Here is a 25,946-nt window from a genome sequence, read left to right on the forward strand (position 1 = left end):
GAGGCCACTGTGCCAACCTCGGTGCCATAGGTCTGGCTTGGCATTTTCTTCCACTACACCTACCTTCAGTTTAAAACCATTTTGATCAGACTGGCCAACCCTTCATTTGTCATAAGACCCCTCCCCCAAAAGTAAACACTGCCGGCAGTGGCGGGGGGAGGTGTTTTATTGGGAGGGAGATTCTCTCCCTTTCCTGATTTGTGTTATTATTTCCAGCACAAGGACTTCAGCTATTGTTAAATCAGAACCTAGTTCTATAAATACTTCTGATTTGAAAAGCCACATTCACTTTCACTACTTCAAAATCCAAGCCCGAGATGACAGCAACATCTCGTGGATATAGAACACGCAGAAAACATGGCAATTGTTAGCACCACCTCCTCACGCTCTGAGCTGCCTGTCCATAATTCAGAGGACAAGACAAGGTCACTAATAAACACCACTGAACTGTGTCTCCTTTCACAGCTCCTGCATAAAAATATTGCAGCCCCAATGAACACCAAAACAAATGTAATGGATTGGTTTAATTCACATCTGAACACCCACAAACACAGCTGCCTAATCACCTTGCTGTTTCCAGCAGGTTTGCATGCTTGTCAATTATTCTGAAACATCAATTGTCCTAACTTTGACTTCATTTAAAGATGCACTTGGTAGGTTTAGTAGTAAAGGAAGCAAAACCAAGATGCTAAGTCATTTGAAAAAAAAATCCTTTTCAAGAGCATCAGAGTCCATTCTCAACGTGTGCTGCAGATAAGCACGAACTTGAGCCTTCTCCTGCCCCGGGGGAGGCCCAAGATGTGGAAGGTGACAGGTTGACGATTGTGTTAGAGACTGTCTGTGACACTGACACTGGTGGGAGTTGTTATGATGCAGACACCAGACGAAACCGGACTCTAGGAAAGCACCCACACAGAGAGGGATGGGTGATTGGGATGGCAGGAATTTCCCCCCAGTGATGCCCCAAGCATGCCCTCCAACTCCAGCTACCAGGACTCCATCACACAGTACTCCTCACTCAAAGAACTTGCAGCAAGGAGGGGGTACAGATGGGAGTTAGGGGTTATACCTTCTTATCCCACAAAACACACACACATACACTGAGAGAGAAACCATTTGCTCCAGGATAAAGAAATAGCAAACAAACAGGACAATTACATATACATGGTGAGACTAAACACAAGGGTCTTTTCTCCTCTCAGCCTGCCATTGTTCACTCTCAGGGCCTCTCAGGAAGGGATGAGTAGGACTTGAGCTCTTCAAGGGAATTTTTAAAAAGAAGATCAGAAAAAAAGAAAACCACTGAGCCATCTATATTCCAAATGGTACCAAAAAATTTTTTAGCCATGTAAGAAAATCTAAGGAGATATTAAAGCTTGTTTACCATATAGATAGAATTAACTTCCACATACTCTGGAACCTTCAGAATGTAGGAGAGAAAAGGGACTTCCTTATGGCTCTATCAGCCAAGCATCTGACTCTTGATTTCAGTTCAGGTCATGATCTCAGGGTTGTGGAATCCAGCCCCATATCGGGCTCCCAGCTCAGCAGGGAGGTGGAGGGCCCACTTGAGGATTCTCTTCCTCCCCCTCAATCCGCCCCTCCCCCCTCTCTAAAATAAATAAATCTTTAAAAAGAAAAGATATAGGGGGGATGAAAGGGGAACACTTTGTCTTTGATAAGGAAATTGACACTAGGACAAAAGAGAAACCACCAAGAGGTAAAATTTATGTCCAACAATAAAGTTTTATGAAAACAAATCATTCTATAAAAGATAGTAATACTTACTTAGCACCTCTATGGGACATGCTCCTTTAAACCTTTTATGTACAACAACTCAGAGAATCCTCACAACCACCCTGCAGGGCCTGGACAGCTTCCAGCCCCAGGTCGTAGGTGAGGAAACTGCTCAGGAAGTGACAGCTGGGATCACAAGCGAGGTGACTTCAGGCTAGAGGCCACACTCTTCCTGGTTGTGCTGCCTCCCATGCTGAGCTGAGACTGCAGTAAAGCCTGGTGTCCTGCTGATTCCGTCCAGAAAGGGAAAGCAGAGCCATGCCTGGGTTGGTCAAGACTGCCCTGGCCAGGCCACTGTCACGAAGTTTCACTAGGGTTTGGGTTCTCAACTGTGCCTGCCTACTGGGAGAACATAAGCAGCTTGTGCCTGGAACCCACTCCAGAAGTGCTGATTTAGTCAGTTGGGAGAGCAGCTTGGGCATTGGGATTTATAAGTCTCCCCCAGGGATTCTGTTGTGCATCCAGAAACTTGGCTCTGGGGAAAGGGGAAGCAGGAGAGAAAAAGAGGCAGAGCCTCCAGCAGACTTATTTTCCAACTTTACATCCATAGAAAATAAGGGTGGGAGGAAGGCCTGCATGACTCAGTAGGTTAAGCGTCTGCCTTGGGCTCAGGTCATGATCCCAGAGTTCCGGACTGAGCCACACATCTGGCTTCCTGCTCAGCAGGGAGCCTACTTCTCCCTCTGCCCCTCACCCCACTCTTGCCCTCTCTCTCTCAAACAAACAAATAAAATTTTAAAAAAATAAACAAGAAAGAAAAAGAAAGAAGGGTGGAAATAAAAAGAAACGTATTCTTCTATCCTCTCCTGCCCAAAGACATGGGACAAAGAAAGAATGATAAGAGGCAGGAAAGCATTGTCTCCCAAATGGCTTAGCCGGAGAACTCAGCTCAACCCCATATTCACCTGTGTGCTAAGGAACCTGGCACACCACTTAGCCAGCTCAAGCTCAGCTGGACACCAGAAGATTCAGGGAAGGGAAAGCATGGAGAAGCTCTTGAGATCCCCCTACTGAGACCATAGTGATGAGAAAGAATCCGAGTTAACCCCTAAGAGAGTGAAGAGGTGTCTGAACCTTTGGATATTCCAGTTTTGATGACGAGGAGAGGGTCTGCCCGGTGGGTGAACGAGGAATGGTCATGGGTAGTTACACAACAGGGTCTTTGCCACAGCAGAACAAAGTCTCATTAGCCACTCATGTTAGGAGACCTATGACAAGGTCCAGGCCTCTCTGTCCCTCCATAATCAGGGAGAAAACCTTTTATCCTGTCTTGCTTTGCAAGACCACACACCTATGGGTTCTTGCCCATCACAGGGAACAGACGAGAAGGTCAAAGAGGTCAAGACAAAGCTTGCTTCTGCTTTGGAATCTAAACTCATGGGCAGTGTCCCAACCTGCTGTTGGTCTTCTTTCTGGCTGCCTAACTCACCTATGGCATAAAAGTCCACATTTGATCCTTTCTGCCTCGGCTACTCTGAGTTCAGCTTCTCTGAGTGGACACTCACGGTGTCTGGGCCTACAGGTTGGCTTGCACACAGCTTCAGACCTGTGGAGCGTGGCCTTGTGCCTGCTTATGCTCTGCTGCTCATCAGATCCCTGGCTGCCCGCCCTGGCCCCTTCCAGGCAGCTCTGCCCTGCTGTGGCCCATGTCTGTCCTCTGGAAAGATGAGCACAAATCATCCCATCAACAAGACAGATGCAACTTCCCAAGCACCTAAGGAAACAGGACACAGGCCCCTGCATGCAGACAGAAGGCAGACCCCAGGGCATACCTGAGATTCGTGGAGAAGGACCAGAGCAGGAAAGCTAACTAGCGTGGGATCAGGAAAAGGAGGCTGCCGCTTTCCTCCCCATGGCCCAAATAAAGACTGAACCCGTAAAATCTGGCTCGAAAACTACGTTTTTGGCAAAATAATCTATGAAGTTCTTGGTTCCCGAGAGTGAGGAAATTATAACAAAAGACATCTATGTTGGGCAAGATTTTATCTTGACAATGTTCCTTTAACTGATGTAAAATGTGATGAAATTGACTGTAATTGATTCCAAGGAAGGATGCCAGAGATTCTTCCGCATTAGATCCAACCTTAAAATAGGAATTATTGGGCCTGATTAGTATGGTGATGTTGTTTTTTAAATCTTTCCCCTAGAGTTTAGATGTTCATCCTTACAGACCAGGAGCTCAACTGGTTAGCAAATTGAACACCTCAATATCATGAAATGACACTGACTCACTGCTCTGGTGATCTGCATTATGGTATTGTTGCCAAGAACCAATGGGCCCACATGTTATCTGGTTCTCCTTTGAGGCCGGGACAACAAGCTGGCAGAGCTGACCTTGTTGGGGCGGCGGGGAGAGCCTCTCCACGGCCATGCGGGTTTCGTATAGAACCTCAGTATCATCGGGGGGCTGAATTGTCCAAGCCCTGAAGTCTGTTCCTTCTTCACAGTAGAGCTGCCAACCTGGTCCTCAGAATTCACAAATACCTGGGCACAAGCACGTGTCTAAATATCAGGCAGGGGCACCTCACAGATAGACTCTAGATAGGATAGCAGTTGGTGGGTACCAACTGAGTGGTGACTGAGTTGGTTAAGCATCTTCCTTTGGCTCAGGTCATGATCCCAAGGTCCTGGGATCGAGTCCCATGTCAGGCTCCCTGCTCAGCAGGGAGTCTGCTTCTCTGTCCCTCCCCTGGCTTTTGCTCTCAATTTCTCTCTCTCTTTTGCAAATAAATAAATAAAATCTTTTTAAAAAAATAAAATAGGGGCGCCTGGGTGGCTCAGTGGGTTAAAGCCTCTGTCTTCGGCTCAGGTCATGATCTCAGGATCCTGGGATCAAGCCCCGCATCAGGCTCTCTGCTCAGCAGGGAGCCTGCTTCCCGCTCTCTCTCTCTGCCTGCCTCTCTGCCTACTTGTGATCTGTGTCTGTCAATTAAATAAATAAAATCTTAAAAAAATAAAATAAATAATTTTTTAAAAAGGTTAGCCATTGGTGAGTTTTCTCTGCCCTTGGGCTCCTGTCCTGAGAAACCGGGGACAGGTTGTTAGTAAGAAAGGGACCACAGTGTAGTGTCTTATTAATGATGGAGGTTTGGAGTGGAAGGGAAAAAAAAAAAACAGAAAACTGTGTTTCCTTCAGTTAGCCTCACTTGAGGGGGATGCTAGGAGATGAAGGGGAGAATGGGATCCTTTTACCAAAATGCAGCATAAAAACTACAGAAAGGGATGAAATACTGATGCATGCTACAATGTGGATGAACCTTTAAAGCATTAGACAAGTGAAATCAGCCAGATATAAAAGTTCACATATTGCATGATTCCATTTATCTGAAAAATCCAGACCAGGTAAATCTGTAAAAACAGAAAGTGGATTAGTGGTTAACAAGGGCTGGGAGGAGGGAGGAATGGGGAATGACTTCTCAGAGGGTATGGGGTTTCCAACAGGAGTGATGCAAATGCTTGGTGTCCAGATAGAAGTGTTGTTGGCTCCACATTTTGAATGTATGTAACACCGTTGAATGGCACACTATAAACTGGTTGATTTTATGTTCAGTGAATTTCACCTCAATAAGAAACAGTTTTTCTAAGTGCAACATAAACATAGTGATGCAAAGAATAAGAAGTGGTTTTAGGGCAGACCGCAGGTTCCCCGAGATTGTGTCAGATGCCAAAATTTGGAAAATTCCTGAAGACTGGGCATGTCATTTCTGATCACAGGAGGCCTCAGCTCTCACACAGTTACCTATAGCATAAAACAAGCTTCCAGTCCAAATAGCCTACAATCCTACAATCCTATCACTCCTCCTGCCGGGAGGGGACACACACCCACAAACGAGGTCATCCTGCACCAGATGTCATGGGATCAACAGGTTACAAGGCATCCAAGGCAAAGTTACAGAAAGCCCAGGATTCAAAGAGCCAGTGATATAAACTTTTAAATAAAAACTAACGTTTATTGAGTATTAACTCCTTGCCACGCGCTGTTGACAGTACTGGTGCAGGCCCTGACTTACTTCATCCCCGTGACAGCTGTCTCACAGTTGAAGAAGCAGAGCATGAGAGAGGTTAAGGAGCTGATGTGAGGTCAGAGAGCTAACAAGGGTGGAGAAGAGATGCGAGCCCAGACAGTCCAAATCCAGCGCCTATGTGCTTAACCTTTGTGCTCTATGGCCTCTCTGTAGGCAGAATCTAATTTCTTTTAGGTTCTGGTTTAGCGTAAGGTTGGTTCTAATAGGCCCATGCTGGTCCTGGCTGTGCTGATGCATCCAGGAGTCCTTGGGAAAAGTACAGAGCACTGGACACTTAGACAAGAGATCAATGCTTTAGATCCATCTTGGTCATTGCCATTGTGACTGTGGGCAGTTAGTACAATCTCTCTGGCCCTTAGTATCCTCTTCTGTAAAACTGAGAAGTTGGGCTAGATCAAGCTTTCCAATTATTTAAGCAGCAGAACTCATTCTTAGAATGAAACTTACTTAGAAGGCCAGTATACAAGGCAGATAAAAGTGGGAGCTGTTCTGGATGAACGTGGCAGAAGAAAACTGCAGGGCCTCTCTCCATGTCCCAAGCAGTTCCTGAGACACTTTCTTGGAACCCCTGTGACCCTGTGGGACACATTTTGAGATCCACTTGAATAGAAACTCATGCGGTTCTTTTGAAAATAAAACCTAAAAATCTTAATTTCAATACTGCATCCTTAGGCATTCTTTAACACGGTGGGGAAAATTAGAATATTCTAGAAACTCTAGAAACTTTGCTTGAAGATATTTGTTTGGATTGGTGTCCTCGTACAGAGTTGGTGAAGATTTCAGGTAAGAAGTGCAGGCCAATATAAAAATGTTCAAAACCTCAGCTTTCCAAGGAGCTCTGCATCCCTTTAAACCAACTGCTAAATGTTACCAGCCCAACGGACCCCTCTAGGGAGACAAGCTGTTCAATTCGGAATCTGTGAGTTTTGTCTAAATAGCCTCAAATTATGAAGCTAGATCATTTGTTAGAGTTTTACATCAATCAAGGCAGTACCGCTTCATTCTTCATAAAACTTGATCCTGACATGGGCCAGATCCCTGCAATGAAACTTGGTCAGTGAATAATCCAGCAAGACATGTCAGGAGAGTCTGAGCCTCTCATAGTCATTCTGGAAAGATCAGCTGCCAGAGACCCCCAGGGAAGGGAACTTCTGCTGCAAACATCCCCGCTCAAGTCAGCCCCTCTCACTCCACAGGAATTTATAAATTCAAGTTTGCTGCAGTGCCTGAAAGAGATTATATAAGAGGTTCTGGTGCAGTGTTCAAGGCAGACGGCTACCTATAACTCAGAGGCCAAGACAAACAGGAATACATTAATAGCAGCCGTAACATAAAGCTAATTTATTTTCAGTATCTGGGAGCTAAGGGGATCAGCAGATAAACTGTTAAGCATTTAGGCATTAGAGCACAGGAGCTTAACAAATGGGGGGAGGGGAAGCAGGAGAGGGATGGAGAGGAGAAAGATTGATCTCCTTCAGAAACAATGCAGCATCTGAACCAATTAAGTTAGAAACAATTACGTGGTTATGGGCAACACCAGACAAAAAGGAAAAGACACGTTCCTAAACCCCCTTGCTCTGCCGTTGGGTGGCATATACTACCCCAGGGACAAAGCATTTCTCAATACCAGAAGAGAGATTATACCAGGAAACATTTTCCTTTTCTTAACCCCTCCTCCCCTAACATCGTGGTTCGGATTGCTGGCCTGACAGCAGGAAACAACCAAACAACCAAAACCACATTGTTTGAATTTAATAAAACACCACAGTACCTTTCTTTGGGGAATGGCAGGAAAGAATTAGAAGGCTATTTCTCTGCTTTTTTTTTTTTTAACCCATAAAATCTAAAGTAAAAGAAACATTTTGTAGTTTTTGTTTTTCTTTTAAAACATAGCAGGGAACACATTTTGATTATGTACTCCCAGAATATGTACTGTGCCCTCCCCAAAATATCACAAAGGGTACTTAATGAGAAAATAGTCTGACCACCAAACAGGCTGATCATCAACATCACAAAATCTTGTACTTGTGCGGTAAGCGCACACGAAAGCCTTAAAATCAACTTTAAAAAATGATAATATCGTTTAAATCCTAGGCACTAACAACAAAAATTAAATATTCACCAAAGTCCACATCTCTTGTACAGTGTTTAAAAGTCAGTTGATATTTATCAGCTACGAGGCAAGACATGGCTTCCGCAGAGACGTGAAGGCGTCTGGCACCTGTAGCTTCCTCCACATCCTCACGTCTCCCGGATGTGTTCCCTTCATTCATTCCTAGCCTCTCCTCACCCCTTCTTGCCAGTGCTACCCTCCAGCAGGAATTTGTATCGAACCAATCCACTTGTCCCTGGTCTTACTCCCCACCCCAATCCATTTTTCACACGGAATCCAACATCATCATTCCAGTGTACAGATGTGACCACGCCACTCCCTTCCTTAAGAGCTTCCAGGGGTCCCCATTCCCTACAGGATAATCCAAACGCTTTAGCAGAGCCCCTAAGTACTTCATCATCTTGCCCAAATCAGCTTTTTAGCATTTTCTCCTGCTCCTCTTCTCTTTTGCCCACGCAAACACGCACAGACCTCCAACTCCCACCTCCTTCAAGCCGTGGAACGTAGCCAGTTACACTCATGTGTCAGTCAGCCAGCAACTGTTACTCCTCTCCCATCTGATAGGCCATTAGAAATGTCAGCTCCTTCATGAAACTTTCCAACATTTCTAGGCAGTTGGATTTCTTATCTTTCAAAGCATTTGCACATATGTCTACTAGTAATCATTTGTTCTGTTTTTGTTTCCAGGAACTGCCTTCCCTCCTGAGTTTTCTTTCTCATTTTTTTTTTTTTTTTTTAGGATTTCATCTATTTATCTGACAGAGAGTGAGTGAGCTCAAGCAGCAGGAGCAGCAGGCAAAGGGAGAAGCAGGTTCCCCGCTGAGCAAGGAGCCAGGTGTGGGACTCCATCCCAGGACCCTGGGATCATGATGTGAGCAGAAGGCAGATGCTTAACTGACTGAGGCACCCAGACACCCCCTCCTGAGTTTTCTTCCGTAGGTGCTACGACGGGGATTGTTCATCTTTGCATAACCAGTGCCTTGCACAGTAGAGGGTGCAGGGCAGACCCCAATAAATGACTATAAATGACTGTTAAATACAGGAGTAAAAGAATTCAAGGTTTACAACCTACATGAGAAAGGAAGACAAAAATACGTGAAATTTAAATACTTCACAATAGAGATCGGTGGTAGTGTGAGTCAACTGACACAAGAAATATGAGGGGAAAACAGCAAGTGTCAAAAAACTCGGAGGCCGTTATTTCCCAGGAAGGCTTCTCCACAGAGGAGGTATTTGAGTCTCCAATGGAGAAAAGGATTTGAATCAGAATACAGAAGACAGAACTGCATTCTAGGAGGCTGGAATGTGAGAGAAAAAAAGAAAAGCAGGAAGAAGGCTCTGCCTTGTTCTGAGGCTAAAAAGAAAGAACCCAAGAACCACTTTGGAGGCTTCAAGTAAACTCGTCCTCAACAAGAAATTGCCTGCCCCTCCACTGTGCCAAATGTACAGAGCTGGGATGGGAAGGGCATATGGCCACATTCACTTCTAGAGTCCCTGTGCACCCCCACAATGCCCCTTGTCACTTGCCTATGAGCTGTTGGCCTGGGACGGGGGTCACACAGCACTGCCCCTCTTCTGCTGAGACCCTGCTGTCTGGGGTCAGCATTCACAGGTGTTACGCGGAGCACGAACCCACAGAACATGTCACACTTCCACTCTGACTGTAAGTAGGAAGTAACTCTTCCCACCAAAAGGGACCTGCTTCCCTTCCCTACAGACAGAGAGACACACATCCCACAGAGATGCAGGGACTCCAAACAGGAACATCTAGAAGCTGCAGCGTTTTGTAGAGGGCATTAGAAGGGAGCATCTGTAGAAACCAGTGCTTAGAGACTACACTTTGACAGGTGCATAAATGAAGCCCAAGCACTAGTAAGATGCATCATAAAGGAAGAAGATGATTTTCCAGCGTAGTCTAAGCAAGAAGCCTGCAGGGAATGCTGGGAAGACCTAGATCAGTCCAGTAGGAGACCATGCTGCAGGCTTGCACCAGCTCCTTGGAGGACTGCTGGTGCCCGCTTTAGTCTTCCTAATTCACCACAGATGAGAGCATATACTAAAGCACAGAGAGAACTCCTGACAGGTCAGGAGACCAGATGCTCCCAGCAGAATTTTGGTTCATCCTAATCAAATCCCAAGATAAAAACAACATGTCAGAGACGGCTACTTATCTGCCAATATCCATTGGCCCATATCCCATGTGGCTGCCCAGAATAAAAATGACATTCCCCTCTTCCCACAGATGAAGTTCTCCTGGTGGGGCTGCGAGGGGGTGTGACGGCCACAGCTTACTTGCAGCTCCCCTTCTTTCATCCTGTTGCCGGGACCATGAATACACTAGGGAAGCATCTTGGGTCATGCAGCTGAAGGCAAAGGTCTAACTGCAGAGTTTAACCCAACGGAAAATAAGGGACCTGGGTGTCTGACACTGGGAGACCCCCACTTGCTTGAGGGAGAATTAAATCTGCCTCCACTGATTTCACCGTGATGTAGGGCTGCTTTTCCAGCTGCTGAAACTCTATCCCATCTAAGAATATCCTCTATAAATACCTGGCCCAGCCAGATCCTGCCTGACTCCACTGCCCTAAGGGCAAAGTCTGGAAGGCCAGCCTCTGTGGAATTTTCTCCTGACGAGCCCATTTGCCAGCACATATTGCTCTGATGCTGTACTCACAGTGCAGTGAAGAAAAAGACTCAGAAAAGATGCCTTCGTCAGTGGGAAGCCTATGTGCTTTGAGGCAGGAGAAGGAATATGCAAGCTCAAAGTCTGTCCATTCCCCAAACACGAAGCCTTATAAAAGTCCTGGGCTGGATAGGAAGAGCCAGACTTGGCAATAGTTTATAGCAACCCCCCAGTCGGAACAGGTAAAACTGGGCAGAAACCCAGGTTTCATAACTCTCAGTGAGGGCTCTCAGTACCTCCCCGCCACTTTGAAGGAATCCACAGTCGAAATGAAGACTAACAAGCAGTGAAACATCGCCATCAGGCAACTGATGTTAGAAAGAAGGTGTTGGCCTGATGTGTGTTATTACGCATTGTTGGTCCTTTTTCCTAATTGGCAGTCACGGGCTGAGCTACATTCACTTAGCCACATTTTTGTTAAACTGGATTTACTAAGACAACTGGAAGCAGATAGCAGGAGCGCTGACGTGACCTCTTCCAGCTGACCTTTCCTGGAACAGCTACTGAAAGATCCAGCTCCAGTTCCACGTCCCACCTCTGCCCAGTCTTGTGAAGTCTGCCTTCCTGGCATTTACGGCCAGCCGAGGAGGGAATGAGGAGAGCCAGGAGCTCCCACGTGAGCCAAAAGGACGAAGCTCTCACTCAGCAGGTGGAAGTTTCTCCCAGGGAAACCCTGGAGGCTCGGTGTTCCTGTCAACTACTATAATGTGCCCGTAAATTTCATTTGACAGAAAACACAATGTCAAAGGAGTAGAAAGTAACCAAAACCAAAAATGTAAATGCATCCTGGCCAGAATTCAGCGCAGCCTCCGTGCCTAGTGTTGAAGCTACAAGAAAGAACCCATGCCTGCATTCATCATCCAGACCACAGAGGCTGCCCGCTGGGTCTCTCCAGGGCAGTGAGAACGGGGCAGAATGGGGAATGGGATCTCCAGGTTTCTGCAAAACATTCTACATTCTAACCTTCAGAACTATAGAATGATAGATGCACCACACCACCAAAAAAAAAAAAAAAAAAAAGGTGATTTATTTATCAGCTTGATTCTTTTTTTTTTTTCTTTCCAGCTTGATTATTTCAATGGTGGGCTCAGAACCAGTTTAATTTCAGAGCTCAGTGTAAAATGATATTACAGGGCTCCCTGTTCCCAATATATTAGGATTGTTTTTAGGATTTATTTATTTATTTTAGAGAGAGAGTGTGTGCAGGTGCAAGTGCACGAGGGGGAAAGGGGCAGAGGAGAGAGAGAATCCCAAGCAGGCTCCACTCCTAGCTGGGATCTCCATGCAGGCTCTATCCCACGACCCTGAGATCATGATCTGAGCCGAAATCAAGAGTCAGAGGCTCAACCCACTGAGCTACCCAGATGCCCCTCAATATTTTGGGAATTTTAAGATGAGGACAGCAGAGCATCAAACCAAGCTCAGAGCCCCTCTAAGGGGAAATGTACAAGTTGCAGATCCATGAAGCCAGCCCTGGGTAGACCCCACCTTCCATAACATTCTCTTTTTATACCAGGCAGACTGGTTTATTTATTGGGTGTTCTAGATCTGGATCCAAGCTGCTTGTATATAAATCCCAACTCCTCTGTCTATAAGCTGGGTGACCCTGAATCAGTTATTCAGGCTCTCTGAGCCTCAACTCATTAAGATAGAAATAGTAGCATAGCAAATGATACATATAAAGTTCCTGGCATATAAACACCCAATCAGCTATTATCAGCTATTATTATTATCATTATTATTATTACCTAAGAGGAAGCCAGTTGATTGAGAAATGTTCTGAATGACAATCGGTTATTACGGAGGATCTGTGAACTCAGTATCTAGGAATAATTTTACTATTGGGGAAAAATTAGTCAATGTGTGGCTATTTCTGTATTTACCCTAGGAACTATTCTGTATTTACCCTAGGGACTATCCTGGGACTTGTTGTGTACGGCCTTATGAAGTCAGTTCCTGGCCAGTAAAGCAGCCATCTACGGGTTTCACACAAGGAAAAGCTTTCTAATACACTACCTGTTGAGACTGTCTAGTGAGTTCTCCATCTTCAAGGGCATTCAAGGAGGCTTAACAACCATCTTGTCAAGACACAGAGCAAATGTATGTATTAGGCAGATGGCATTCAAGTTCTCTTTCATTCCTGAGATGCTGTAGATTCAGTGTAGTTTCAGTGTTTCTATTCTGTAACTACAATGTCTAATTTTATTCCCTCCATGGCCTTCCACCAAATCAGCCCTTCTGTCTTCCCTTCTTTCCCCTTCAACCATTTCATTCCAGCCAAGTGTACATATAGACTCGGGAAGCTTAAAGCATCTAGAATTTTTCTTCTCCTTTTCTACTGTATTTGTCTTAAGAAGTCTACCTTTTCCCATCCCCCAGTGCCTTCTATTTTTATTCCTTCATTCTGAAGTTAAATCCATGTAAATCAACCTCAGGAAACCTACCCTGATTAATGAGTTGGGAAGGAAGATACGAGGAAGTAAAGGTGCAGAGCGGAGATTTGGAGAAAAGTCTGAGGCAACCCACCCAGCCTTCCCAAATTCAGTGAGTGACTCCGGGCAACTTATTTAATATTCCTGATCCTTGTTAATTTATCTGAAACATCTGCATAATATTAGTACCCACTCCACAGAGTTATTCTGAAATTTAAATCCTGTAATGCATGTAAAATACTTAGCATGGTATCTAGCATACAGAGAGTCCTCAGTGAAAGTTAGCAAGTATTTTTGTTGATGCCCATCAAAGGGCATTTACTGATGGGATTCTGTTCCTTCCTTTCCTTCAGCTTCCAAGAGAAGAGAAAGAGAGAGAGAGAGAGAGGCTCTCTGAAAGAATCATATACCTTTTAATGTTTGTCTTTAGCACTGTTTCCAAGATTGCCCACCATGTTCATGCCATGATGCTGTAGAGTGAGAAACATAACAAGAAATTTACCAAATGCTTCCTCCCTACGGAAAGTTAAAGAACATGAGAAATCAATAGAAACATAAAACCATCTACCATAGATATCTTAAGGATACCTTAAGGTGGTAAATATGAAATATGTGTAGCTCCATAGTTCATTTCAAATAATATTTAACATAGTATGGGCACAAACTGAATCAATCTGTGAGCAAATCTAACAATGCCCCTCACAAAAATAACATTATCTTAGAGGCCGTCTGGATTCTAGTTTCTGTCCTCAAACATGTCAACCTCTGCTTTTCCCTCTACCTCCTTCCTTCCTACCAAACCATCCATTCTGCACCATTCTGGAGCAGTTAAAGACTCAAACAGCTTAGAGCCCAAGAAATGACTAAGGGAGCCACCCCATTTGACGTCTACTCTTCTCCATTCAAGAACATCCATAGACATCGAGAATCCCATCTCTCACTGGAGAGTGACAAATTTTACTCCCACATCAGGCAAAGTTAAAAGGAGGGTTATTTTTTTTTTTTTTTCGGTTAGGGACGGGACTGCTGCTTTAGCTCGTTTCAGTTTATGTGCATTTTTATGAGACAGCAGGATTGGGAAAGAAAACCAAACATGATGGTGAGGCAAAAGCTCTATCTTTTGTTTTACCATCACAGTTTTACTCACATGTAAATTCTTGTACTGTGTTTTTAAAATCAGATTTGCCATGTATTAAATTGAGTGCTGTGTCTGCCAGGTATTGGTCAAACTGAACTGAGTTTTCTTCCCAAATTAGTTGAGTCATGCTTATTAAGATAGAGAGACCAAATTAGCTCTGTAAAATCAGCTGCTGCCTCACGTAATGCCCAAGCTTGGCTACCTCTCAATTGATGGATCAAGGGTTTGCCCACAGTTGAATTTCATCTTCCCTCCCTCCCTCACTTTTACCCTAGCCGTTTCTCCCCCTTCCCTTCTCCTATGAGTGGTGTGCTGGAGCCAGCTTGTACCAGCTGGTGAGGGAAGATCGTTAAATTTTCCAAAATTTTGTGTACCAGTTGTTAAACATAGCAGGTATCAAATTATGTAAGCTTACAATTAAATAAGTTGCCTCAAAAACAAAAGGGAGAGATAGTCAAAACCTCATTACTTCCGAACTCTTTACTACATTTTACCATTATATTTGTTCTTGGCGTTATTACGTCTGTTAAACGGTGGAAACCATAGGCCACTGAGCACCTCTCCCCTACTCTGCAGCTGGTGACGTTAGCGTTGCTATGTGAAATCAAGTCAGGGTAAGAGAGCTACAGCAGGGAAATCAGCAAATGCTGCAAATCAGCCTTCTATGTGCTGTTTTGTGCACAGTTTAGACCAGTAGTTTTCAAACTCTGGCTGGAGGCTTGATTTTGTAGGACTCTTGAGCAAAGAATGATTTTTATGTTTTAGAGGGCTACTGTGAAAAATATTCAGAACCTCACTTTGTGTTGGGTCAGTCTAGAAGGCAACCAAAGGTCTTTCTGATTTGTCGTGCTGTGTCTTCCAGACAAGATGCAAGCCTCCAGCTGGGCTCTTCTTGCTGTCTTTGGCCTCTTTCTTGAGAGTGATGAGTCTGGCATTAGGACTTGACTGACAACTGAATTTCATGGAGCACGCGACAAATGAACCCAGTCATCTCGCCACCAGAGTCACATTAGCTCCACAGACCCAACAACAGTAAAAATACATTTTGATTACACGAAGCATTAGATAAGGCAAAAATTAAAAAAAAAAAATCTTCACATCACAATGGTAAGTGGATATTTGGCAATTATCCAGGTAATTGGATCAATGTAAGTAGCCAGACCATTCCTGTCCCCTCCCTCCAAAAAGTCTATTTGGGAGCTTAATGATCTACTTTGCCACAATTAACTGAATAATTACAGAATCTGCGTCCCTTTATTTTTTAAGGGCAAAAACCCACCTCTGTGTCATTCTGAAACCCATAAATGCTTGAGAGTTCTTGAAGGGGCTGTCTTGATTTAAAGACCAACTTATGGAATATCCACTGAATTCTTTAGATGTTTACCAAGACGGCAATTCAATTTCAAAGCTGAAAACCAGCAGAAGCAAAATATTTCCACTGCTCTGACTCCTGTTCCTTTCTCCGATGGGCCCAGGGTTTTGATACCTGGCATCAGAGTCCCACCATCCCAGTCTAATTTAGGCCCTTGGTGTCATTTCTTCTCCCCAGTGGGTTATCCTGTCTCCAGCCCTACCCATTTTCTACATTACAGCCAGAATTATCTTTCTGCAAATCATACGTCACCTCACTCTTCAATTGCAGCCTGTTGCCTAGAGAATAAAGTCCCAATCTCAAAGTGTAAGGCATGTCCATAAGCCTTCTAAGCATGCAGCTCCAGTCTATCTAGAGTTGTATCCTTGATGAGTAAGAAGTTCCTAAATCAGTGGTTCCCAAACTTGAACATACGTTAACATCAGCTGGAAGCTTTTAAAATTCCTTATGCTTGGGTCACATACCTATCAATTAAATCAGAATATCTTGGGCTGAAGCCAAAATTTGACACCTTAAGTAATGCCAAAATTGTAATAGTATTTTGGTCGCCCAGATTCCCTGGAGGACGAGAAACTCTTCTTAGAACTGTACTTATTTATTTTTATAAATCTATTGTCATAGTAAAGACAGTGTACAGTGATTTGTCTTCATGTATCTCCTCCATCAAACTTTAAGCCCCTGGAAAGTAGGGCCTGTTTTTAATTTTTGTTATATTGATGATATTTAGATAGTACTTGGCAACCTAATAGGAACATGACAAATGCTTGTCAAATCAAAGAACAAATGGATGGACAAATAAATAAATTATACCAGGCAGGAGACATTAAATAGAATGAGGTTTAAGAAGCTTTAAAATAAGGAATACTCTTCCTTATTTGAGAAACAAGGCCATTCATGTCATTTTTTAATAAAGTGGATCATTTAAAGGATGGGGCAGCCCGTTTGTCGCAGAATTGATCACCACAGGCCTTAATAAATGATCATGGTGGACAGAGCATTGCCTGGTCTAGTTCTGTTTTGTCATTACTGTTTTTATTGAGTACCTGATAGGTTTCAGGTGCTTTCCTCATATTTAATCCTCAACAACAACTGCCCAAAGTCAGATTCATTAGGAACCTCATTTTATAGAGAAGGAAACTGAGGTTGACATGGGATGAGGAATGACCCACACTGGCTGAGCCACATTCAAACCCAGGAAGCGTGTCCTTGGCACAGAGGCTGCCAACCAGGCTGTCCAGTGGCTCTTGAACCAGTCAGCAGTTAGACTCATTTTAAGGAGATTTACCAAGGCCCAACTGGAGAGTTTGATTAACTTGTCTGGATGAGCCCTGGCCATCGAAACTTCTTTTCAAATGCCTTCAAGCAGTTATGATGTGTAGCCAGGGTTGAGAATGTCTGCTCTAGACTCTCTCTACTCTAAGCTGATGTTACCTCACAAAAGCTGCTTCTTTAGTTTTCTTCCCTACAAAGAAGTGGCTGAAACTGCTTATCTTGGTGATAATTCAAGCTGAAATGTCTAGGAATTATCTCTGCCCCTTATCAACTCTTAACTTCAGGCAGGGCAAAGAGGGTCTCCTGGGATCCCCATATGTGGACTTCCAGCCAGCCTTCTCCTGGATGTTTTAACTCCTACTGAAGGGAAATTGGGGCTATGACAAACCAGCACTATAGTTTACTTTACGAAATGCAGTGAAGGAATAAAAGCTGTGTAACTCCTTAGGAAGAATAAGAAAGAATAAATGTAGCCCAATGAGTACACCTTGCTAGCCCTACTTGAAGATGATCGTTTAGCACTGGGGAAAGGGACAGAGTATAGGAGGCTCTACTGACTAGTAAACTAGCCCTTTCATAGGTGACAGTGGGTTCTCTGCCTTGCCTCAGGGTGACAAGTGTGAAGAAGTAGAGAATACAATGTGTCCTCTCCAGAAGGGAAACCCCTAGGAGAAGAATGAGGGAGGGCTGAGCAGATGAAAACTACTGGTAGTTCAAGTACCTCCTATTCATACAGAAGAATATGGGGCCAGGACTCGGTAGTCCCCAAGGAAGAAGGATTGCCCTTGGGAGGTTCTTAATTAGTCTGCTCTGCTCCAAGACCAGAGAGGAGCAACATGGCTTTGGGATACGATGTCTGTGCCATTACTTAGACAATCTCTACTGCCTCTCTAAGACAAAACGCTGAAACCACCCAAGAAAACTCATGGTGTCAGAATAACCAGGGCCCAGTCTCTGACTCTTAGGCCCATTCCACCCTAGTCTGGGTCAAAGAGAGGATGTACAACACCCTTCATTTTGTTATTCTCGGCAAATCATTTAAGGGAACCGAAGGCTTCCTTGTACCTCCACCATGTGCTCCTAAACTATTGACATGGCGCCGACCCCACCTGACTGTCATTGCCTGTTTAGGTGTCCATCTTCCCAGTTTGACTCTACACTCCAGAAGGGCAGGGCATGCTTGTCTTGTTCACTGTAGTAGTCTCAGCTCCCAGTCCTGTGCCTGTTCCTTTATAAGAGCCTACTAACTGTTCACTGAGCGAATAAATGATTACACGTAAAGGCTATCGACAAATGAGTACACCAATACTTGCTACCTACTTCCCAGGGAACTAGGGAGACAGTTCCTACTTGGGAACTAGGGAGCTGCCCTACTTGTTACAAGAGCTCTCACAGTTTAGACTAATTTTGGCTTATTTGGGTTAAATAAACATGTTTGTTTTCCTGACATTTTCTTGTTTTCTTATAAAGCCCATATAATTCTTAACAAAAGCAACAAAACCAAACTATGGATTCAGTGTTTGCAGTTCTCTGAAGATGTACTAAAGCCCCCGGAGGCAGTGATCTCCGGAATGGCGTGAGCCAGGCTGGCTGGGGTCACAGGCACTGCTCCTAGGAGTCCGTAACAGTAGCGAAGGTCAAAGCCCTGTAGAAGACTGCTTATTACCAACAGGAAATGTAGAAAACACCTTGCCCTTTAATCTTCAAATTACTTCAAGGGAAACAAAAAGCAATGCTCTCATCAGGCTTTATCCACAGAGGAAGCACAGCCTTCTTTGGACAGTCCTGATTTTAAAGCCTCATAGGTTATGATTACATCAAAATACTTAAAGTGTTTCAAAGAACTCTTTCAGGAATACTCCAGTTACAAAACTGAATGTCATTATTCTCTATTACAAATAAGAAACATTGGTCTGGTTACCAAATGATTTCTCCCATAGTCTCAGAAATAGGAGAAAACCTACAGATGCTGATCCCCAAACCACAAGGCTAGAACCTCTGCCAGCCTGCCTCGCCTCCAAAGACAGTCAATACAGACCCCGAAAGCACTCAAGACCCCTTAGTACACCAGTGTGTAGATTCTGAATTTGCATGCTTTATATACTCCTCCCTGTCCCCAAGTTCCCAAGGACATTCTAAAATAAATTAGGGGCCTGACAATGGGGATAATGTTAAAAATTAAGAATCACAACCATTAGCAAACTAAGAAGGGGGAGAAGTAATTCCACACTTTGCATTAGTTTGTTTACCATTTGTTTACCATATGCAAAGTGCCTTTATAAATGATAAAGCACTAATTTTCATTCTGGATGTGTGACTCTCTTGTCCAGGGCATAAATCTTGCTGTTATCAAAAGCAGCGGCCAACCGTAAAACATTGATAGAGCCCCATCTTTGTACCAGAAACTTTAGATTCTAAGCACTTCTCACGAATTATTTGATTTAGTTCTTGCAGCAACCTGAAGATGTGTGTGCTATTATTGTCCTTATTTTGTGGGTGAAGAAACTGAGGCCCAGAGCTTAACAGAACCCCCAAGGTTATATAGTAAGGCGGAGACGAGACCAAGATTTAGATCTGGGAGTCTCTGACTCCAAAACTCACGTTCTTCTCATTATACTATATTTTCTCCAAAAAAGAAAGACATTATGCTGCTATGACTGAATTAAATTCTCTGTAGAAATTGAAGGAATCCCAAATCCCAGAAAAATCTGTCAGTGAAACTTACTCAGAAATAGTTCTGGTCATTAAAGGTATCCCCAAAGTACAGGGCCAAAAATATCAGTGACTTAAACGACACTAGAGTAGAAATACAGGTCAAATCCAATTACAGAGGATCTCAAAGGAACATCCAAGCTCTTATGGTATTCTGGAACTTTATTATATTAAACAGTGCCTGCTCGAACTACTGGAGGACTCACAAATCCTCCCTGCCTTTCTTCAAATTCTGGTACTTGTCTACACATCACAGTTTAACCCTTGATTATGTATTATGTTTTATTGTTCACCATTTTTTCACATATGCTTAGCTTTGTCTCCTTAACTAGATTTTAAGTTCCTTAAGAATAAAACTGGGTCTCATACTTTGTCATTCTTTCTGATTTATTATGTGCTGACAAGTGCACAAACTGGGTGACTACTGACATAAGTTATTTATTGATTTGTTTAACAAATATACTGGTGGTCAGCAAACTTTTTGAAAGGGAACTGAGAGTAAATATTTTAGGCTTTGCAGGTCATCTGGTTCCCATTGCAGCCACTCAACTGTGCTGTTTTATTTTAGATGGCATCTATCAATACATTGAGCTTGATTGTGTCCCAATAAAACTTTATTTATAAAACAGGCAGAGGGCCAGATTTGGCCTATGGGCTTGTCAACCCCATGGAGAGTATATAAGATAGGCTTGAGGGGCCAGGTTGGGAGATGTTTTGAAATCTCAGCATTCTATCAGCAGCTTCTCTGCCTCCCCCTCAAACCTCTAGCCCATTTTTGCAGTCGTAGCACCTGACCAAGCCAAGTGTTTTTCCACAGCCTCTTACCTTGGACTTAAGTTTAGTTCAGCACAATATTTTGCCATTCATTTTCCTTTGGGGTTTCACACATCAGTTTAAAAAGAGAAAAATCAATCACAAAGTGAAGAGCTGACATGGTAGGTTGCATCAATAATAAGTAATCAGAAAATTCTTCAAATGCATTCCATCTAGCAGTCCCTGATACTTTTTTTCTGATTGCTTCCCATAGGTTGCCATGTAGATCATCAAGGTAACTTGAAATATGCATTTCACCTGAATTAAAAATCTGCAGACCCTGGCAATAGGGTCACCTAAAGGGTAGTCAGGATACACATCCCTTCCTCCCAATAGTGACTGCTTCCCTCTGAGAACAAAAGAGCACCATGAATGAAGGAAAACACCTTTTCTCTTTCTTGATTTAAACATTCAGCCCTTAGTTTTGAAATAATGTTAATAAGTCCTTAACGGACTGCTGTCTTGGCCTAATTTCAATGTGCATCAAACAGACTGGTCATTATTGTTTCCGGGCTCGTCCACGTGTTTGTAAAGAGAGCTGCAGTTGAGATGAATGGAGGTGGCTCCACAGAGAGCCATGCAGTTTAGAGTGGGGAGCGTCCTTCTAATTCAATCACTTTATTCCACCGAGAAGGCATGTGGCTTGCCTAGAACTGTGGGCTCTACCCAAATCACATAATCATAAGGTCATTCCTCTTTCGTGTTGGTGCTGCTATGGTGACCCGGCTAGCGCCACACACAGCTAGGTAACGGGAGATGCAACTCAGTTTGCTGTCCTCATGCGCGATCCACCAGCAATCCCCCACACCCTGTTCTGTCCCAGGACAAAACTCCCTTATGTGAAATCGGCCACATTCAACAACAGCTTCCTGAATCATATGATGCAGAGCTGCCTGTGTTGGCAGAGACTGGGCAGGTGGTCTCTGCAACGTCCATGGTCATTTCCACGGCACACTCATAAAATGGGAAGATCTGTCTTCTGCTGTCTCAACGCGCCCTTTCCATATCTTGCTTTCCCTCCCTCTTAGCACTCAGGCGCTGAGACTCACAGATGTTAGTTACCACGGTGGTCTTGGTATTTAAAGCCTATAATCTCTTCATGTGGAATTAAAGGCGCTTCCTTATGTTTTAGTATGTTCCAGGCATTAGGAAGCAACTGGGAAGACATGTTTCATGTAGAGGTCCTCTATGCCCATTAAGCCTGACCCCTAACAATGAGGTAAAGTGAATAGGTTTAGTGCGACTGGCAGAGAGGCAAAGTGAGATTAGAAGAGAATGGGTTAAGTGTGGTCTCCCTACTCCAAAGAGCTCCAATGGCCCAGGTCTGCTCCAGGCCAGGTTGGCAGAGGCTTAATCCAGGCTGTGGCTGGGCCCAGATTAGAGAAATTCAAGCTTGAGCAAAAGCTCAACCAACAGGCCCCTTTCTTCCCCACACCTGCCCCTTCTCATTCTGCTTCAGGGCTCTCTGATGGCTGTTTCATACTTAACTACTTTGCAGTCTCATGGAACACAGACCTCTATCTCTTATATTATTTCTTCCTCTGTTTGTGAAGTTCCTGATAAGTATGTTTTAGCTCACATTCTCCATCTTATTAAAATCCTGGTAATGAACTGCCTGGGGAATTAGGGAGCTCCTTGTCACACAGAACTTTGTTAAAATGAACCGAGTATTGGCTAGGTAATTGGACAAGAAGGATCCTTCTAGACTTCTGTTAGAAATAATAGTAACACGGGACGCCTGTGTGGCTCAGTTGGTTAAGCCACTGCCTTCAGCTCAGGTCATGATCCTGGGGTCCTGGGATCGAGTCCCACATCAGGCTCCTTGCTCGGCAGGGGGCCTGCTTCCTCCTCTCTCTCTGCCTCCCTCTCTGCCTGCTTGTGTGTACTCTTTCTCTGACAAATAAATAAAAATCTTAAAAAAAATTTATAAAAACAAACAAACAAACAAACAAACAAAAGAAATAATAGTAACAGGGGTGCCTGGGTGGTTCAGTTGGTTGAGCATCTTATCTTGGTTTCAGCTCAGGTCATCATCTCTGGGTCCTAGGGTAGGGCTCCGCACTCAGATAGGAGTCTGCTTGTCTCCCTCTCTTTCTGCCCCTCCCCCTGCTCAAGCGTGTGTGCTCTTTCTCTAAAATAAATAAATAAATCTTTTAAAAAGATATTTACAGTGTTGAAAATAATGCTAATGATGATGTAGTAGTAGTAATAATAATAATAGCTTTTTTCATTTGCAGAACATTTGATAGATTGAAAATCTTTTTCGAGTATGCTTTCTAACTTGATCCCATTTATCCCACAAAATTGGTAGGACAGATATCAGTTAGGATCCCCAAGTTAAAGGTGAGGTCACTTGGTGAAATTCATATAGATAAAAAGAGGTTAGAGTAGTTCTCCTTTCCAAGGGGTTCCTCTCCCATTGTATATTGTTTCCTAACAAAGAAATGAACCATGCCTTGAAAACAACTGATAACAAGCTTCAAACCATTTCCCACCACTAGGAGAAAGACGGTTTCTTTAATTCTTTATTTCTATCATCTTTTAGTACAAAATTCCTAGCAAAAAGGACGATTCATACAGGCAGCACAAGCAAACAATCAGAGGTTGTTTAAATCATTTTAGAATCACACGCTCTTAGGGGGCATCCTGAAAGCTGCTCCTTCCTCTCTATTCCAACACATTCTACTCTAGGAATAGAGTAGGAAATGCAAAAATTAGGGGACATTTACACAACAAAGAAAAGAGTAGTAAAGCAGACTGTATATTTATGTTTCAGATTATTATGCCATAAGAAGTCAGTTTATATTTGTATACAAGCACACATAGCTACAAAACCGAACATTTTTCAATGTTTCAATGATTATATCCCTATTTTCAAATAACTGAAGCATACTATGTTCCCACAATTATCTTGGTGGATTACGTGGTGAATTTTATCTTAGTCATTGTAATGGTATAAAAATCATAGACCTGGACATTATTTTTTTTCATACTACAAATTTGTTTTAAATTCTGGTATACAACTTTAAATACCAAGTGTTAACACATGTTTTATCTTGTAATGACAATTATACAATCATCATGAAAACCCAAAGTCATGAATAGCTATTCGAGGTATTATAATGAGACCTCCAGAAACACAGTGGAAGTGTGCCAGCACTGTGGAAACCAATGGAAGTTAATGTTATGTGTATTAAATAAGAATTAGCCAATTATAAATGGTCTTTTGCTAACATAGAGCCTGCAACTTAGTATGTTTAGGTAAGTAATAATGGCCTGATTTTACACAGGTTATTCAAGAAGAAAGGAGGCAGAAGTCTGTCTTCATCCTAGAAGGATGGAGCTTTAAGAATTTGGGGAAAAAGAATTTTTAAAAAAGAGAACAAAGCTCTGTGGGCCAGGAAATGAACGATACGGCAATGGTGAAGTCATTGCGATGTTATGTATCTTCGTTTTCTGCATGACTTCTAATCCTCAAGGGTTTTCCCTTTTCCTTTTTTTCCTTACAATATAGAAAGTTTAAAAAAAAAAACTTTCTATTTTTTCCTATCTTCTTGAGTAAACTCTGAAAGATCAGGACTTACTATTGTATGCTCTTTTATCCCAACTTGGATTTCAGTATTCTATAAGTCATGCACTCTTAAAAAGAAAAAAAAAAAAAAGACATTACATGAGTAAATGCAACTAACTCGTGGTGTAGTGCAATAGAATAAGCATTTACTAAATTTCTATTCACAAGGCACTGGACCAACTACTTGGGAGCCAACTGGGGTGTATTTATATTCCCTGAATTATTGGGAAAGGTAGACTTTGCTCATAGGCCCCAAGGCTTGAAGGTAAATTCCTTTACAAAAGAAATGTTCAACACTTGCTAAAAGATTTTAACAAAATGGTACAACCAGTTATAGCCTGTATCAGACTGACAATATTCCCATCTCCCAATGTTTAAAGACCAAATTCCTCATCACAGACTTTCTAAATGCCCACCGACCTCATCAGAAAAGACTTTAAGTACTGAGAAGCCGTCCAACTCCTGGTTGGACATGTTTTCTAAACTTCTATTTCTCAGTTGAAAGCTCAAAAATTATCACTGGTAACAATAACGGTCCTTGTTTTCCTGGAAGTGACAGAGGCACAAGATTTATTTTCGAAAAAATGCCTATTGAATACCTGTTTGAATAACCATAGTTAGTCTATCTTTCTTTCAAGTAAAAATAATGTCCCGTGAAAATAAAAATATTAGTTCAGCTTGCAACTCAAGCACAGAAGTGGTTTCCTAGGGACGAGTATGTGGTACTCCTGTGTTCAGCACAGGTGCTTTGCACATACTTCTTATTTTTTGACACAGAATTTTAAAAGTGTGGAGCGCCTGGGTAGCTCAGTTGGTCGAGCCGGGGGCTCTTGGTTTTTTTTTAGCTGAGGTCCTGATCTCACGGTGGGGAGACGAAGGGGATGTTTCTTTCGGGGATCAGGGCTCAGCGGGGAATCATGCTTCAGATTCTCACCCTCTGCCCCTCCTCCACTCGCACACCCGTTCGCTCTCTCGCTCTCAAAAAATAAATCTTTAAAAAGTGAAGCAAAAAGCTGAACTCTAATAAAATTAATAATTTTTACTGCTTTATGAGGAACACCCTCAAGCGACACTGGCTTTTGCCGCTGTGCCCCGCCTTGAATCACTCTGAGACGCGTTTTTACTCCCCATTGGTTTTGCACCACTGGTGCAAAGTCAACATAGTGAAAGAGGCAAAGAAATCTTAGTATTGTCATGAAAATAGTTTTCACATGGCAGACCCCTGAAAGGGTCTCTAGAATTCCCGGGGGAATTCCGTACTTTGAGAACCACTGGGTGTTTGTACATACAGAAATCACAGTTCCCTTTCTCTTTAGTTACTAGTTTTTGACGTTTATTTATTATTACAGGTTTGATCACTGCACGCCAAAGACACTCCAAGGCGTCGAACACATCCAAGCGATACACCCAACCGCGCGTGCAGCTCCAAGGCTCATGTAAGAAGAAAACAGCGCTTGGGGAAGGGGACCCCTGGTTCAGACCTCTAGCTGGGGCTTGCGGTTGCCCCCAGCAACGATCGTCGGGGGCGGGAGCGCGGCCATCGATTAGTAATGTCTTGCGTCCGTCACCGGAGGTGGGGGCGGGGGCATGGCTGGAGAAGGAAGGCCTCCCCGGCCTTGCGGTCGCCGCGTGTTTTCGGTTGCGAGGCGGCTCGCTCGTTCTGCGATCTATTGAGAGTGGCTTCCGACAACCCTGGGTTGATGTCGGGGAGGGAGGGAAGATGGCGGCCGTGGCGGCGGGCGGCCTGGTGGGAAAGGGGCGCGACATCAGCTTGGCGGCCCTGCAGCGCCACGACCCCTATATCAACCGCATCGTGGACGTGGCCAGCCAGGTGGCTCTGTACACTTTCGGCCATCGGGCCAACGAGTGGGTGCGTGCGGACGCGACGGGGCCATGCAGGCAGGGCGAGGGTGGGGACGGGGTCGTCAGACTCGGGGCTCCAGAACCCAATGAGGGGGAGGAGACGCTGACGTTCTGGAGGTGGATGGAGGTGGATGGTGGTGATCGCGGCCTGAGGC

General features: G+C 43.7%; 2 protein-coding genes across 32 annotated transcripts in view; one reads left to right on the top strand and one right to left on the bottom strand.

Moving 5' to 3' along the window:
• Window positions 1-25,946, bottom strand: part of CACNA1C (calcium voltage-gated channel subunit alpha1 C) — a 735,566-nt gene that overhangs the window by 676,682 nt on the left and 32,938 nt on the right. The window lies entirely within an intron of this gene.
• DCP1B (decapping mRNA 1B) overlaps window positions 25,515-25,946 on the top strand; it is a 54,954-nt gene continuing 54,522 nt past the window's right edge. The window contains exon 1 of the mRNA XM_047742081.1: window positions 25,515-25,798. Within this exon, the coding sequence (XP_047598037.1) occupies window positions 25,649-25,798 (150 nt within the window). The 5' untranslated portion in view covers window positions 25,515-25,648. The remainder of the gene's footprint in view (window positions 25,799-25,946) is intronic.

The sequence above is a fragment of the Lutra lutra genome, chromosome 8 (genome assembly GCF_902655055.1).
Source record: "Lutra lutra chromosome 8, mLutLut1.2, whole genome shotgun sequence".
NCBI lineage: Eukaryota > Metazoa > Chordata > Mammalia > Carnivora > Mustelidae > Lutra > Lutra lutra.